Here is an 18169-nt window from a genome sequence, read left to right as displayed (position 1 = left end):
TTTCGAAATAATTGAATTTCTCAGAACTATTTTTTTTTAATTTTCTGAATATATTTCAATGCCTTCGAGAAACTTCATTAAAAAATTAAAAATAATTGAATTGGCGCGAAGAAATTTATAAAAAAAAATGATAAGTACATAATTGAATTTCTGGGAAATTTTTATTAATATTCTATTTAAATAATTAAATTCTTTTGGAAAATTTTATTAAAATAGTAGATTTTATAAATAATTGAAAATGAAGAAAATTTATAAAAAATAATTGAAATTTTGCCAAGAATTTTTTATTAAACTTTTTGAAAATAATTGAATTTCGGAGAAAAATTTTATTATTTCTAAAGATAATTGAAATTTTTAATGAGAATTTTTTTTCAATTTTTGAACATAATTGAATTTATGCGAAGAAGTTTATTATAAAATGTTTAGAGAAAACATTCATATTTATATTTAAATAAAAATTTGGAAAAAAAATTAAAAATGGAGAAAAATGTAAAAAAAATTGAGAAAAAAAAATTTAGTTGTATATATATATTTATATTGTATATGTAATAATAGACTGTGAAAAATGAGAGGGCGTAAAAACCTTTCTCCTGTGGGATCCTGAGAAACGAGGGATCTCGCTTGATGTATAAAACGCCCCAATAGTTATTTTCTCAAGCACTATCCTTCATTCTCTTGTTCAATATTCTTATAACCAATATGCATACAATTTTCGTAAGTTCCGTTTATTATAAAGTTTCTTCTTTTATTTTTTCATTCCCATTAATCCAGTTTTTTTAATATAGTGCTACGTGACATTTCAGTGACAATGTTGACAAAGTTGATTAAAATTAATAATTTTAATTATTTTTTTTCAATTTTATTTTAATCAATTTTTTTCAATTTTATTTTAATTAAATTTTTTTAATTTTAATAGTGTTCGCAGATTTCAAAAATAGAACAATTTTCAGTGTTGGTGTTGAATAAAAAATTCTACTTTTTTTCGAAATCCTAAGGATTTAATTTCATTTTGGTTTATAATTTATTTCATTAATTTAATTTAATTCATTAAATTCATCAAACTTAAAACTCTCATTAATATTAATTTTTACTTAATTCAATTTACCACGAATTCTAATACAAAACCTTTAATTTTTTCTATTTCTGACAAATTTTGGAGAAATTAGAAATAAATTCAGAGATTCAATTATTTTTAAAAAGTAAAATTTAAAAAAATATTTCAATTATCTTTATAAATAATAAAATTCACCTTTGAAATTAAATTATTTTCAAGAAAAAAAAAATTTGAATAAAATTCTTCGCAGAAATTCAGTTATTTTCAAAAAATTTCCTCAAAAAGAAAATTAAATTTTTGTGGCAACCCTGTATTAATTTCCAATTAATTAATTAATTAATTAACAATGAAATTAATTTAATAGAAATTAATTTTTTTAAAAATTAAATAAATAATTTCTAAGTGAATAGAAATTAATTAATAATAAAAATTAATAAAAATAATTAATTTCTAATGGAGGAAATTAAATACAGTTGCTTCTAGTGAGCGTTGCAGGCCTTGGTCACTGTCAAGATCCGCACTATCAAGAATCGCCGCGGAATGCGGCAATTTTAAGTGACACTCGATATTTATCAGGAGATGGAACTTTTGGAGCTTCGTATAAACAGGAAGACGGCGTTGAATTCAAGGAAGAGAGTGACGAATTCGGCAATCGTCGAGGATCATATTCTTACATTGATCCCAATGGAGAAAGAAGAACCGTCACCTACACTGCTGGGAAAAATGGTTTTCAGGTATTTTTCCTACAAAAAAAAAAAAGAATCGAAAATTTAGTCAATTAAATTTAATTCAGTAAATTAAGTGAATTAAATTCAATTTAGTAAATTTAATTCAGTAAATTTAGTGAATTAAATTTAGTGAATTAAATTTAATTTAGTAAATTTATTGAATTAAATTCAATTCAGTAAATTTAGTGAATTCAATTTTCAATTCAATTCAGTAAATTTAGTAAATTCAATTTTCAATTCAATTCAGTAAATTTAGTAAATTCTATTTTTATTCAGTAAATTTACTGAATTGAATTGAAAATTGAATTTACTAAATTTACGGAATTAAAATGAAAATTGAATTTACTAAATTTACTGAATTAAATTTAATTCAGTAAATTTAGTGAATAAAAATTGAATTTACTAAATTTACTGAATTAAATTCAATTCAGCAAATTTAGTGAATAAAAATTGAATTTACTAAATTCAATTTTCAATTCAATTTTTATTCCATTAATTATCAAAATAATTTTTTCTTCAAAAAGAAATATTTGTTTTCTAAAAAGAAAATTTCTTTTTGCAGGCATCAGGAGATCACATACCAACGGCACCACCCCAAATACCACCGGAACCAGTGCAACCAGAATACGTTCCACTTCCCCAATACAATCCACCCGATTATCAATTTCCCAAGGAAAGATTTTACGATTCTCGCTTTCAAACTCAAAATCAATACGAACCTCAAATTGTCGAGGCGCCAAAAAAAGTAGAACCAAAAATTACATTTCAATATGAATATCATCATGATCCAAATTCAGTGAAATATCAATCGCCAACTGCCGAATTTGAATCTCAATATCAACTGCAACCATATCAGCAAAGAAAATATCAACCAGCACCACCTCCACGACCAGCGCAATATCATCAGTCATCTCAACCATCCCATGAATTGCAGAGCCAAGCATTTAATTATCAAACACCACAATATGTTCCATCTCATTATCAAAAATCGTATAATTCCGGTCCTTATCGGTCGCCTGCTCCCGTTTCTGAATACCGTCCACTCTCCAAACCGCAATCTCATTACAATCAAATAACAACTCCAGCGCCCAGGCGATTTTATCCCCCGGGAAAATTAGATTTTAATAGAACACCCGATGGATTTTCCTATAGTTTTAGCAAAACGTAAAAGAAAAATTATTATTTAAACACATAAATTCGTCAGGCTTCGCACTCATTTACTAAAAACAACTATTTACTTTCTTTTTCTACAATTAGCTACTATTTAAAAACTTTTTTTAAATTTGTGACACTATAAGCTACTTTTTTCATTTGAACTACTTTAAAATTTAAATTCGCTAATAGTTGAAATAAAATAATTATTAATAAATATTCTTCTTAGAAACAATTCGAAAATTTTTTTGCAAAATTCAATTATTTTCACAAATAATGAAATCCTTCGCTAAAAATTCAAATATTTTCAATATTTACAATTTGAATAAAATTTCTCTAAAGAATTCAATTTAAAAAAAAAATCAATCAAATACTTTGCAAAAATTCAATTAATATCATGAATTCAATTAAATTCAATAAATTCAAATTTTACACGTATTCAATTATATGAAAAATAAATTCGAAAAAAATTTTTTAGATAGAAATCAATTATTTAAAATATTTACATAAAATTCTGTGGAAGAAATTAATTATTTTCTAAAATTTTGATAACATTTGTTCATGGGCATTACATTATTTTCCTAAATAATTAAATTCATTGCAAGAATTCAATTATTTTTAATACAGTTTTAAATAAATTAATTCAAGTAATTGAATTAATCTTCTAAATTTACATAAAATTCTTTAAACAAATTCAATTATTTACAAACATTTTAATAAAATCCTTGACAAGAATTTAATTATTTTCAAGAAAAAAGAAAATTCTTCACAGAAATTCATTTATTTAAAAAATTCACTGAAATTCGTTGCAAAAATTTAAATATTTTTCATAAATAATAAAATTCTTTAAACAAATTCTATTGTTTAAAAAAATTGAAAAGAATTCAATTACTTTTATAAATAATAAAATTCTTCAGAGAAATTCAATTATTTAGAAAGAAACTAAACTTAAATTCGTTGCAAAAATTCAATTATTTTCATAAATAAAAATATTTTTTACAGAAATTCAATTATTTAAAAAAATTTATTGAAATTAGTTGCAAGAATTCAATTATTTTCATAAATAAAAAAATTTTTCACAGGAATTCAATTACTTTTATAAATAATAAAATTCTTCACAGAAATTCAATTATTTAAAAGAATTCAGTGAAATTAGTTGCAAAAATTCAATTAATTTCATAAATAAAAATATTTTTTACAGAAATTCAATTATTTAAAAAAATTTATTGAAATTAGTTGCAAAAATTCAATTATTTTCATAAATAAAAATATTTTTTACAGAAATTCAATTATTTAAAAAAATCTATGGAAATTAGTTGCAAGAATTCAATTATTTTCATAAATAAAAAAATTTTCACAGGAATTCAATTACTTTTATAAATAATAAAATTCTTCACAGAAATTCAATTATTTAAAAGAATTCAGTGAAATTAGTTGCAAAAATTCAAATATTTTCATAAATAAAAATATTTTTTACAGAAATTCAATTATTTAAAAAAATTTATTGAAATTAGTTGCAAAAATTCAATTATTTTCATAAATAAAAATATTTTTTACAGAAATTCAATTATTTAAAAAAATCTATTGAAATTAGTTGCAAGAATTCAATTATTTTCATAAATAAAAAAATTTTCACAGGAATTCAATTGCTTTTATAAATAATAAAATTCTTTATAGAAATTCAATTATTTAAAAAAATTTATTGAAATTCGTTGCAAGAATTCAATAATTTGCATAAATAATAAAATTCTTCACACGATTTCAATTGTTTCTAAAATAATTTTTAATAAATTCCTCGAAAAATCAAATTTATATTTTTACTTTTAAAAGTTATTTTCAAATAATAATCGAATTTTTGAAGAATTCTAACTAAAAGTTTGGAAAATAATTGAATATAAAATTCAAGTTAATACAAGTTTAAGAAAAAAGGGAATATTTTTATAAAAATCAGGGAAATACAGAATCAAAAATTTGTTTTGTGATTTTTGTACCTGAATTGATTAAAACGTGCTTTTTAGTCGTCAAATTAAAATTTTTTGATAGCTACTTTTTTACTTCCTTTTTCACTCTTAAAGCTACTATTTGTCATTTTTTTAAAAATTAATTATTGAGTGCGAAGCCTGTACTTATCAGATTTTTAGGGTAACGTATAAATAAAGAATCCTAGAGAAAAATTTTATTCGAACCGAATATAATTCACTTGATTTAAATGAAAGTGTATTTATCTCAGAGCCTTATTTATTTGTTTTAAATAAAAATTTTATTCAACATAAATAAAACTTTTATTTTAACCAAACAAAAATTTTATTTAAACCAAATAAAATTTATTCGAACCAAATAAAATTTTATTCGAACAAAATAAAATTTATTCGAAACAAACAAAAAGTCTATTTGGCTCTGAGTCTCGCTTTTAGTGGCAAAATTACATTTTAAGGCCTCGTATTTTTTTCGCATCTTAAATTCGTTAAGACACAAAAAAAATAATTTAGCCAATAAAAGATTTTAAAAAAGAGTCGAAAACGTCGCTTATTTCATTCAGAGTTACCATAAAAATTTCATTTTGTACTTTTCTGCGATCTGTCAATAAACTCATTTTATTATAAGTCTCTTATTTTAAGAAATGTTTAATAGAAAAAATCGGACAAGTGCGAATTAAATTTGCACTTGTCCGATTTTTTTTCACTTTAGAACAATAAACGATTTAAAAAGAAGAATCTGCCTTTCTTTGTGCTCTGCCTTATTGAACAAAATTTTTACATTAGCCATGAAATTTGATTTCTAATATTTTCCCTCTGCATTGGTAAAATATAAAGCCGTGCAAGGGCGTTAAGAATAAAATTTATTTCTCTTCTCGTTTGATAGGCGAATTTCTCATGGCATTTTGAAATCATTTTTTTCTCTCTACAATCGAACACACACTGATTACCACATTAATTTACATATCTCAGTACATTCTTGAATGAGTCGATGTTGAAATTAAAATAATGAATGCAATAACGCATGAGTAATGCTTACGATTCTTCGATGTGTCTAATTTTCAGATTTTTCTTTCAATAAATTTGTCTCTCTTTCTCAAAAGAAAAAAAAATCGAATACAAGAGAAAAAAATTAATAAAAACAAAACGAATAAAAAAAAATGAATAAAGACGAAACCGAATAAGAGAAAAAAATGAATAAAAACAAAACGAATAAGAGAAAAAAATGCATAAAAACAAAACAAATAAGAGAAAAACAAATAAATGAAAAAGGAATAAATTTTGTATTTACGATAGTCTTCCCATTGTTGTCTCTATGTTTGTGTGTGGTTCCAAGTTTGGTTTTGTCGTAGAATGTGATTTCTGTTTAGGTACTTTGAATCGATTTACTTTCATCTGGTAACCTTTGGAATCCTTTAATGGCGCAATGAACTCTGCAATTTTTCTGAAATTATGGCACGACTCCAGGCTTACAAAGGTGAGAGCAAAAGTCGCTGGAAGCAAAATTATTTTATTATTATACAAAAAAAGAAATATTGTTTTCCGTTTTTTCGTAAAAGAAATGATAAATTCTAAAAGTTTCCATACGAAAATAGAAATATTTTAATTGCGATACGATAATTATATTACGATAGAAAATTAATAATTATAGACAAAAAAATACATTTTTTTTGAAATTAGAAAAAAAAAAAATGATGCAAAATTAAACAAAAAATCAAACTAAAAAAAAAATTAAAAAATCATAAAACAATTTTATAAATATATTAAAATTGTGAATAAATTTTATTATTTACCAAATTAATGATTTTGATTAAATTTTTTGAAAATAATTTAATTCTTTCGAAAAATTTTATTAAAATTGTACTAAAAATAATTGAATAATTGAATTTTGTAAATAAATAAATAAATTCCAGCGAAAAATTTTATAAAAATTGAATTTTTACCAAGAATTTATTTTTAAATAATTATTTTGAAAATAATTAAATTCCTGCGAATAATTTTATTATTTGTTCAAATAATTGAATTTTTCACAAATATTTTATTAAAATTTTTAAAAATAATTATTTTGTTTCGAAGAATTTTATCAAAATTTTTGAAAATAAGAAAATAATTGAATCGTTTCAAAGAATTTTATTAAAATTTTTCCAAGTGTGTCTAAGAATTTTATCAAAATTTTTGAGAATAATTTCTTAATTTCAATTACTATCGTATTTACTTAAACTAGTATAAATTCTGTAAAAAAAAAAGAAAAAATCAGCTTTTAGTGCCAGAAATTTAAAAAAAGTACTAAACAGTAGATTTTAGTAGATGAGCGCGAAGCCTGAAAAATAATTACATGAAAAAAAAACCAAAAAAAAAAATAAAAACAATAAACAAAGATAAAAGATCAGAGAACCGCCCATGACCACTTTTGTGAATAAGGCGTGCCTCTTGATTCTTGCAAGGTAAACTACCTTTGTGGATCAGGAACTCTCTGTAACCTTACATGAGGAGAAATTACTTCTTAAAAACTCTTTTTTCTTTTTTCTTTATTTTATTTTCTATATATACCTCATAAACATTCTCTGCTGCATTATTCATTGCAGAATCCAACGACACCTCGTTATATGTAAATTCCTCGACGACTTCTTTATCAATCTTTTGAAAAGAGAAAAAGAATTATGGAAAATTCATCAAAATATAGCCAATTATTATCATCATGATAATCATCGATGAAGAAGACATGAAAAAGAAAAATTCATCTCATTAAAAATCCGTAATTTACATTTCAGTCCAGATCCACTTTAAAAAAAAGAAAAGAATCTTCCTGCAATTACACTCGAAATATTTTAATTATTTTCTCTTTCGCATGTGCGTTTTGAATATAAATTTATTATTGAAGTATATTTAAGTCAAACTTGTTTCCTTTCCTTTAATCATTTTCTTTTTTCTTTCCTTTCTTTTCTTCTATTTTCTTTCTTTTCTTTTTTCTTTCCTATTTTCTTTCTTTCCTTTCTTTTATTTCGTATTTTTTTTCTTTATTTTTTCTTTCTAATTTTCTTTCTTTTCTTTTTTATTTCTTACTTTATTTTTTCTGTAAATTATTTCTTAATCGAGTTTTTGTAGAGAAAATAGGAAAGAAAGATTTTCTTTCCTATATTTTTTTTTTGTAAATTATTTCTTAATTGAATTTTTTGTAGAGAAAATAGAAAAAAAAAAATTCTTCCCTATTTTCTCTACAAAAACTCGATTAACAAAATAATTAACAGGCGAATTGAATTCACATTTTACGGAAAAATATCGAAAGATTAAAATTATTTTATCAATCAATTGTTATTGTTCGATAATAATTTTTATTTATAAAGTTGAGTATACATCGTGTGTAATATAATTACGGTAGTATTTTATACTGGCTCTGATTAGCTGCGCGTGACATCAACGGTATAAAAAGTAGTCTAAAACAGCTATTAGAGGCAATGGAACGTTCACTCCTCGTGACAAGAATAAAAGTAAAGAAACATTAATTCTAATTCTAGCTCTTACGATAATGTATAATATGTATATGTCGATGTGCCTGCCAATCCGTGTATTTAATCTCAACTAAATAATTCTCACAATTCTCTAAAGTATCAAAAATGCAGTCAAAGTTTTTAGATATTAGAAAAAAAATAGTTCTACTATAAAAATAGTTTCCACTATAAAAGTTCATTGTCAGCATTAAGACGAAAATTTCTTTCCCTTCCTTTAATCATTTTTTTTTCACGTACTTATTTTTTTTTCGTCAATTATTTTCTCTTCTAAATATTTATTTATTTAAATGTATAAACGGGCATAAAAATAATGCGATTGCATCCTCAAATTTAATAGTTTTGATTTTTTAAAGAACTAATAAAAAAATTGCATCGATTTTCGAAATATTAAAAAAAAAGATTAATCACATTAATTCAACAAATTTACTAATTTTTAAACTACTTAAAATTTACATTTCTTCACTAATTTCCATACTCCAAAACATTCGAATGAACGAATTTTATTTAAATTTTGCGTCACTATGAAAATAATATAAAAATGTTAAAATTGAATTAAAAATTTTTATTTTTATTTCTGTATCTTTGTATTTATTTCGTTTTCGAAATAAATACCAAAATACATAAAAATAAAAATAAACGTTCAAAAACTTTCTTAACTAATAAACAATAGTTATAAAAAAACAAATTACTCCAAGAATTGAAAGTCAAAATTAAATTCCAATTTAATTTCGTTTCTGTCTAATCTTTACGATAAAGTTTTCCTTATTCGACAAGTGAAAAAGTAAAAAATTAATTTATATTAATTAAACTTCACATTAGACACTAGAAAAGTAAATATTAAAATAAACAAATTGTTATACACTGTTTGTGCTTAAAAAAAAGAAGAATTAAAAATTTTATTCGTTAATATTAAAATTCCATAAAACTAAATTAAAGATTAAAAAGATATTTCGACATTTTCTTTTACTGGAAGCACTCAATTAAAATTTCCTACAAAATAGGTAAATACTGACAATAAACTTTTTACAAAACAATATACGTTTCCTTTCGTTATTGGAATATTCTTATCACAATGTAATTCGAAATTCTTTTCTAATTAACAATATTTTGTGTTATTATTTTCCATTATTATTCGAAATTTCGAAGGTTTTATTATGCCACATTTTTTCAGTTTTAAAAAAATGGTTTATTATGTCACAAAATTGTTTCAGTTTTAGAAATTCAGGGTGGTCACAAGTTTCAGTTTATCAATTTCCTTGATATTTGCCTGATAATTTACTAACTTTAAAATTATTTTCCCTGACAAAATTTTGAAAATATAAAAGTTTTTCGGAAAATGAGTAAAATTTATGAAATTTAATAATTTCTAAAAATTACAACAATAACCTTTCTTGAATTCAATTATTTTCTATAATTTTCAATTAAACTTCATCTATAAATCAATTATTTTCAATAATTTTCTGAAAATTCTTCGAGAACGAGTTCGAGAATTAAATAATTTAATTACGAAAATCCAATTTTTTTGTCCATGTTTTTTTCTTCAGTTTATGAAGGTATATTATTTTCAAAAAATAATCAAATTTTTAAAGAATTTTAATGACCATGATTTCTCCGAAATTTTAATAAATCCAAAAAAGTAAATTTTTATTTCCTTTATTCGAAGGTAATTAAATTTTACAAAAATTCTGACAAAAAAATTCTAATAATTAAGTAGTTTTAAAAAATATTTTAATCTAATTTTTCGAAAACAATTGAATTTCTTCAAAGAGTTTTTGTAATATTTAAAAAAAAACTAATTAATTTCTTGATGAATTTTAATAAAATATTTTGAACAATGATTTTTTTCTCCAAAATATTAAAAATAATTCTAAGATATTATTATCTTTTGTATGTATTTGAATTTTCAAAAATACGTAATAAAAAGTTCTGAAAATAGTGAATTTTGAAAAATTAAAAGCTAATTTTCTTTACTTTTCATTTTTAAATTTACGTTTCAAGATTTTTCATTAAAATTTTTGATAATTCAATTATTTTTTGAAAATTTACAATTAAAATTTTTCAAAAGTTGATTTTTAAAAATTCTAACAAAATAGTTGAAAAAAAATTATTATTTGCCATAAAATTTTACAAAATTTCAATTATTCAAAATCCTTTTAATTGTATATTTCGAAAATTTAAATAGAAAAATGATTCAAAAAATAATTTTCGAAAGATTTGTTTATCATTTTTTGCACAATAAAAATCGAAATGAGTTACATTTAATTAAATACTAAAAAAAATATGATATTTAGCTGCAATATTTGTAAGAAAAGTGGAAAAAGTTGAAATTTTTGAAAACAATTCGAAAAAATCTCAATTTTCTAAATTTTACTAACAAAAAATTTTTTTTCCTGTCATTTCCCTGACTTTACTGTTAAAAATTTTGTTTTGACATGTGGCCACCCTGAAATTGTTTATTATGCCCCAAATTGTTTCAGTTGATTAAAAAATATTTCTGAAACTAGTAGAAAATCAAAAACTTATTGTTTAATATGATTTTTGCTTTCTCATTGCTTCCTCACAGAGGAAGTACACGTATTACTAGTTTCAGTAAAAAGAAAAAAAAAGGAAATAATTCCTTAATGATAAAACTATTTTTAAAAAAGTTAAGTCTTCTTTTCCTTTGTTCTTGAGAAATTCGACTAAAAGAATTATTTCTAAATATATCAGTCGGACTCTTGGTCATGTTTGTATAAAAAAATCTGCACCAAAATTTGAAATTTCTACATTATTGTAAATTCAAGAATAGGAGGCACATCAAATTCTTAATCAAGTCTACTTTTTTTTCTATTCTACAGCAACAAGAGGAAGTGGTTCGAAAAAAAGTTTAGCCTCACAAAAGAGAAATTTGTTTCAGTCAAAAATATTCTTTTAGTTACATTTGAAAATTTGGTTTAAAATTAACTTTTAAGAATTTAAAGTTAACTTAAAGTTTACTTAAAGTTTACCTAAAGTTCACTTTAAACTAAAAATACGTCTTTAAATAAATATTTTACTCAAGTGAATATTAAATTTTGTGAGATGCAAAAAATCGAATATTTTTCCAAAATTTGACGAAAAAAAATGCAAATTTAATTTTCTACTCGGACAACTGAATTTTAGACACCAATCTTCCTCTTGATTTTGCTCCGGACAACTTGTCAATATTTGTTCAGCTTTTCTTTTCATTTTTTTTAATACTATAATTTCAGCAATTTTCCACTATTAACCTTGGACGATTTTTCGATAAAATCTATTTATTAATTTTCAATTTTCAATTCACGAGAGAAATTTTATATATAATTGTCTTTAAATATTCGAAAAAGTAAATAGTGGAAAAAAGATGAAAATCAAAAATGATAAAATTTAGCGTTAATCTAATTTTTTCTTCATGTAGATAAAATTGCAAATAAAAAAAGAAATTAATAATAAAGGATACCCAAGAAACTACTTACGATGTTACCGAATTTTTTTCAAACATTTTCTATTTTAACTTGATTTTTAGATTCTTCCTAAAAATTATTTCTTAAAAAAGAAAATTGAATCAATTTTCTATTCAATTTCAAAAACAAATTGCAATTTTCTTCGTTAATTGGCGTATCCTTTAGAATCAAAATAAAACTATTAAAATTATGATCACAATTTTCATACCAAGCTACGCATAAGAGGAAAAAAAAAAAAAAAAAAAAAAAAAAAAAAAAAAAAAATGGTCAAGAATGTGAAGACAGTGTCATAAAAGTTGTACTATGGTAAGACACGGATCGACATCGTTGAGTGAGAATGAGGAAAATTCTAGCTGCAAAGCCCAGAAGGATCGACGAGTCCTCGGGCGATTAATTCCGCAGTTGCAGGATCATTACCTTGTTTCAATGTCGAGCGTTGCGTTCCCGTTTGTTGTGCGTGTGGTTCAAAATGCGAGCGTACATGGAACATGAATTCAGCCTTATCATTGAAGTCAATGCGACACATTGGACAAAAATTTCTATCTGGCGTGTATGGCTGCGATGGAGCCGCTGAGGCCGCAAAATATGGTGCCGCGTGTTGCGGAGGCACCGACGCTTCTAAATGTGACCTGCAAATAATAAATTGTTCATTAATAATTTTAATTTAAAAACTAATTTAGTATTTAATTTTCAAGGTTGCAAAACCTTGAAAACTCGGTACATAAAAAAATTAAGAAATATAATCTTTAAATCTAAACAAATTATTTCTATCGATTGACTAAAAATTTTAGCCGATAATTGAATCGATTAAAAATAAAATAACCTATTCATTTTTGTACATTAATAGAAAAAAAGAAACTTATTTTATTCAGAATTAACAAAAAACTTTAAATTTTTATTTCCCTTAGTTCCAAAAAAAACATTAACTTCTTTTCTTATTTAAAACTTCAATTCTAAATTTTTAACTAAAATTCTTCTTTAAAACAATCGAATAAATTTGAAAAAGTTCTTATTTGAGAATTTTTAAATCCATTTGTCAACAATTCAATTTTACGGAAATTTTGATTATTCGCAAATTCTTCAACTAAATAAATATTAGAAAAGAAAAACATCAAAAATTTTTTTTTAAAAATTCAATTAAACTTTTTCAAAAAAAAAATGCTACAGAATTATTAGTTAAAAGTATGAAAACTTCAAATTTTCAAAGATTTTAATTTGAAACCTTTTAAAAATTCAATTATTTCTCAAAATTCATGCTGTAATGCTTTTAATATTCGATTATTATCTAAAATTTAAACTGAAATTCATGTTTAAATCAATTTTTATTAGAAAAAATTAAAAATTTATTGAATATTGAATGTTTTTTAAAATTAAATTTTTAAAAAGAATATTATCAACAAATGTTTAAATAATTGAATTCATTCGACGAATTTTAATAAAATTTTCAGAAATAATTGCAATTTTCGTGGGATTTAATTAAAATTATAATAAAAATAATTTAATTCCTAAGAGGAATTTTATTATTTATGAAAATAATTTAATTATTGCGAAGACTTTTATAAGAAATTTTTAAATAATTGAATTTTTTAAAAGAATTTTAATAACATTTTTTAGAATAATTACATTCTTTGAGGAATTCAATTAAAATTGTATAAAAAATAATTGAAATTCTGAAATGAGTTTTATTATTAAGGAAACTAATTTAATCTCTGTAAAAAAATGTTTTTTTTTATGATGATAAGGGAATTATTGCGAAAATCTTTTATAAATATAAAAAATTTGTAAATAATTAAATTCCAGTGAAATTTTCACTATTTATGAAAATAATTTGAGTTTTTGCAAAGAATTTTATTAAAATTTTTTTTAAATAATTGAATTCTTTCGGAAAAATTTATTAAAATATTGGATAGATATTGAAAATCATTGAATTTTATTCAATGATTTTCATAATTGAAAATGAAAATTAAATGATCATAATTTTGCTAAGAATTTTATTAAAATTTTTGGAAATAATTGAATTTCAGAGAAAATTCTTATTTTTTTTTATGAAAAATGAAATTGTTAAGAGAATTTTTATTATAATTTTTCAGACAACTCATTTCTTCAGAATTTCAAAAATAAATAAATTCTAAAAATTACGACTGCAATTTTTCCAAAATTCAGTAATTTTTAGAATTTTTAAGTAAAATTATTCAAAGTTAAAATAATTGAATTCCCGCCGAGAATTTTATTATTTAGAAAAATAATTTTTTACGAAGAATTATATTAAAATTTTTTTAAAATAATTTATTTATATTTCTGAAATTAATTGAATTTTTGCAAATAATTTTATTATTTGTAAAAATGATTGAATTTTTCTGAAGAATTTTATTTAAATTATTGAAAATAATGAAATTAATTTGAAGAATTTTATCAAAATTTTGACAAATAACTGTATTCATTCAAAGAATTTTATTACAAATTTAAAACAGTAATTGAATCCTTTGGAAAAATTTTACTGAAATTGTATTAAAAATAATTGAATTTCTGCGAAAAATGTTATTAAAATTTTTGAAATTAATTGAATGCTTTTGAAAAATGTTATTAAAATTGAATCGAAAATAATTGAATTTTAAAGAATTTTATTAGAAATTTAAAAAAATAATTGAATTCTTTCGATAAAAAGTATTATTATTATCCAAAGTATTTTATTAAAAATTGTTAAAAATAATTCAATTCTTTCGTGGAATTTTATCAAAATTTTTTACAAAAAATAATACCTAATTGAATAATTGAATTAAAATTAAAATAATATATTTTTTATAAGTGAATTTTAAAAATTTTTAATCTACATTTATAAAAAAGATTAAAGTTAATATTTATAAATAAAAACAATTTTAATTTGCATAATAGAAATAAATTGAATTCCGTGTTTCGATCGTAACATTTTACTAGTTAATTTATAAAAATTTCAACTGAAATTCTTATCTAAATCAATTCCTTTCAGAAAGTTTCACAAGAATTAAATTATTTAAATACAAAAATATTCTGATTTAATTACCGTGCATGTTGCGTCCACTCTTCTCTGGTAGCAAGTGCTCGACCGCACAATTCACAGGACCAACTCATAGGTTCTTCTTTTAATTTATGAATTGGATCCTGTCGAGATTGTTGTTGCTGCTGTTGTTGTTGTTGCTGCTGTTGCTGTTGTTGTTGTTGCTGCTGTTGTTGTTGCTGTTGTTGTTGCTGCTGTTGTTGTTGTTCAACATTCGGAGGAGCGGGAGTTGAAAGTGGCGTTACTCCCGGTCTATGCCTCAATTTATTCATATGAATTACAAGTTTATCTCTTCTAGCGAATGCTTTTCCTGAAAAGAAAAATGAGAAATTAATTTTAAGTTTAAATTAAATAAATAAATTATATAAATAAATTATATAAATAATTTATAATTTATAATATAAATACATTATAATTAATTAGTTAAATAATCTTTAACGTCCGAGATCTTTTATAAAATAACGAAAATAAAAGGAAAACATTTCGGACAATGAATAAAAATATTTATTTACTCCAACGTTTCGAAACGTTGGAGTAAATAAATATTTTTATTCATTGTCCGAATGTTTTCCCTTTTCCTTATTTTATAATTAATTACTTAACAGACGAAATTTAAAAATAAAATCAAAAAATACTTTAATTTGACAAATTATGTTAATTTATTTATGGAAAATGTAAAATGCTAAAAAGTCATACATATGATATCAGTAAATATTTGAAATCTACTTGAATTGACTTTTGGTTGGTTATAAATTTTCATTCTTACCGCAAACTTCGCACGAATATGGCTTTTCGCCGGTGTGAATTCGCATATGTATAACAAGTTTATCTTTACGAGCGAGTCCTTTTCCGCAAACTGTGCAGGCAAATGCTTTCGTCGTCGGTTCACCAGTATTCGTTGCCTTTGAAACGGATCCTGGTCGAATTCCAATAGTGTTCGCATTTCGTAGTGGTTGATTTATTGTCGGCGCTCGGCCATTTCCAAATTGTTGTTCCGTTGATCCTGGAAAAGCAGGCATTGTTCCTGCTGGTCGCATCGCTGCCGAATACTCAGGGGACCTAATGATACATTTTAATTGACAAATTAACCTTCTGTAAATTCCAAAAACTTATTAAAGTAAGGAAATTTTCTCAAAAAAAGAAAAATATCAAATATTATTCAAAATCTTAAATAGTCTACGAATTTTCTTTCTCAAAGTAAAAAAAAAATGTTGCAATTTTTAAAAATCAATTATTTATTTTTGTACTTAAATACTTGAATTCTCCTATAAATTTTTATTAAAAATTGACTTGAAAAAGAATTTCAGTTAATATTTCAGAAAATATTTCAAGAACTGAAAGAATTGTATGTACTTCTAATTTTAATTTAATTTCAAAAGGTTTTACATACATTGAAATTAGATTAAAATTTTAATTCCTAGGACAAATAAACAAAAATAAATTGTAATTATGAAAGAAGATTAAAGTCGAAATCTTCTTTCATAATTATAATTCTTAATCAGCGAAAAATTCTAACATTAAATAAAAATAAATATTCAAATATTTACTAAAAACAAAAAATGAATTAAATTTGCAAATTTTATTTAGAAATTCTGAAAAAATAATGTTTATAAAAAATCATAATTCGCAGGAATTCAATTATTTTTTAAAATAATAAAATTATTCTCAAGAATTCAATTATTTTAAAAAATTTTTAATAAAATTCGTTGCAAGAATTCAATTATCTTCATAAATATCGAAATTCTTCAAAGAAATACGAATATTTTCAAAAGTAATGAATTTTCTTTGCAGAAATTCAATTATTTATTAATTTTTTATAAATTTCTTCGCCATAACTCCATTATTTTTATAAATAATCGAAATTCTTCCCAGAAATTCAATTATTTTCACAAATAATAAAATTGTACGAAGAAATTCAATTATTTTCGAAAGTAATAAAATTCTTCGCTAAATTTCAATCATTTATAAATCTTTTATAAATTTCTTCGCAATAATTCCATTATTTTCATAAATAATTTAAATTCTTTCCAGTAATTCAATTATTATCACAAATAATAAAATTCTTATTATTTATAATTTTAAATAAATTCCTCGAAAAATGGAATTATTCTTAAAAATTTTACTAAAATTCTTCGAAAGAATTCAATTATATTTAAAATAATTTTGATATACTTTATATATTAGAATTTAATAATTATTTTCAATACATTTTTAATTAAATTTCTTGAATGAATTTAATTTTTTGTCAAAAATTTTATTAAAATTTTTTGTAACAATTCAATTATTTTTAAAATTCAAATTTTTCAAAGGATTTCAATTATTTTTATAAATAATTGAATTCCTGCCGAGAATTTCATTATTTACGAAAATAATTGAATTGCTGCAAAAAATTTTCTTAAACTTGAATTCTCACGAAGAATATTAATAAAATTTTTAAAAATACTTCAACTTTTTGGAGAAATTTCATCAAAATTTTTTAATATAATTGAATGGTTTTCAAGAATTTTATTAAAATTTCTAAAAATAATTGAATTCGTTCAAAGAATTTTATTTAAATTTAAAAAAATAATTGAATCCTGTCGAAAAATGTTATTAAAATTGTATTAAAAAAATTTGAATTTCTCCTGAGAATTTTATTCTCATTTAAAATGAAATTATTCTTAAAAATTTAATTAAAATTCTATGAATGAATTCAATTATTTTTTAAAATTTTGATAAAAAATACTTTATAAAAATTCAATTTAAAAAATAATCATTTATTCAATTATTTGTTTTTGTATTTAAATAATGGAATATTCGTAGAATTTTCTAATAAAAGTTGGTTTAAAAAAGAATTTCAGTTAAAATTTTGAAAATAAATTGAATATTAGAAGCGTTTTAATAAAAATTTATAAAAATAATTAAAATGCTTTATTTGAAGATAATTGAATTCCCAAAAAATAATTTTAAAAAATGAAGAAATCTTAAAGTTTTGTCTAAATTTCATCGAAATAAATTTTATATTTAAAAGAATATAATTTATAACTTTTAAAAATTATTTTTGAAATAGAAAATCGTATTTTTTGAAGAATTAAGTACATTTTGAAAAATTGTATTTAAATTGAAAAAAAAAATTCTCATCTAATTTCAAAAAGAGTTTTTGTAACTAACAATGAGCTTCAAAATTGCCCGTGTACTTTTGCTAATTTAAATATAAATAAAAAAATACTAATTAATTTCGTAAAAAATAAATTAATTAATGTAATTTTTTGACTT

At 21.9% G+C, this 18169-nt stretch overlaps 2 protein-coding genes across 7 annotated transcripts in view; one reads left to right on the top strand and one right to left on the bottom strand.

The window, feature by feature from the left end:
* The first annotated feature begins 650 nt into the window (after positions 1-650).
* LOC122512509 (early nodulin-75) lies at positions 651-3071 on the top strand. The gene is made up of 3 exons (XM_043628425.1): positions 651-714; positions 1528-1788; positions 2345-3071. The coding sequence occupies exons 1-3, from the start codon at positions 700-702 to the stop codon at positions 2948-2950; spliced, it is 882 nt and encodes a 293-aa protein (XP_043484360.1). The 5' UTR covers positions 651-699; the 3' UTR covers positions 2951-3071.
* The window catches only part of LOC122508402 (zinc finger protein GLI4-like), a 27638-nt gene continuing 12280 nt past the window's right edge, over positions 2812-18169 (bottom strand). For 3 of the 6 annotated variants that reach the window (XM_043622867.1, XM_043622117.1, XM_043625532.1), the window contains 5 exons: positions 15681-15973; positions 14921-15224; positions 12298-12509; positions 6202-6403; positions 2812-2928 (listed from right to left, as the gene is read on the bottom strand). In XM_043622867.1, coding sequence (XP_043478802.1) covers positions 2904-2928; positions 6202-6403; positions 12298-12509; positions 14921-15224; positions 15681-15973 — 1036 coding nt within the window. In that variant the 3' untranslated portion in view covers positions 2812-2903. Of the gene's footprint in view, positions 2929-6201; positions 6404-7396; positions 7548-10744; positions 12510-14920; positions 15225-15680; positions 15974-18169 lie in introns of those variants that run through there. The other 3 variants (XR_006302399.1, XM_043624752.1, XM_043623680.1) reach the window with 3 other exon arrangements.

Source organism: Leptopilina heterotoma, unplaced genomic scaffold (assembly GCF_015476425.1).
Source record: "Leptopilina heterotoma isolate Lh14 unplaced genomic scaffold, ASM1547642v1 Lhet_0, whole genome shotgun sequence".
NCBI classification, from domain to species: domain Eukaryota; kingdom Metazoa; phylum Arthropoda; class Insecta; order Hymenoptera; family Figitidae; genus Leptopilina; species Leptopilina heterotoma.
This window is presented reverse-complemented; position numbering and strand designations above follow the sequence as displayed.

Excerpts from the sequence above, each read along its gene's own strand:
- LOC122512509 (XM_043628425.1), top strand. Across the intron at positions 1,789-2,344 it reads CTGGGAAAAATGGTTTTCAG|GCATCAGGAGATCACATACC; the intron begins GTATTTTTCCTA and ends TTCTTTTTGCAG.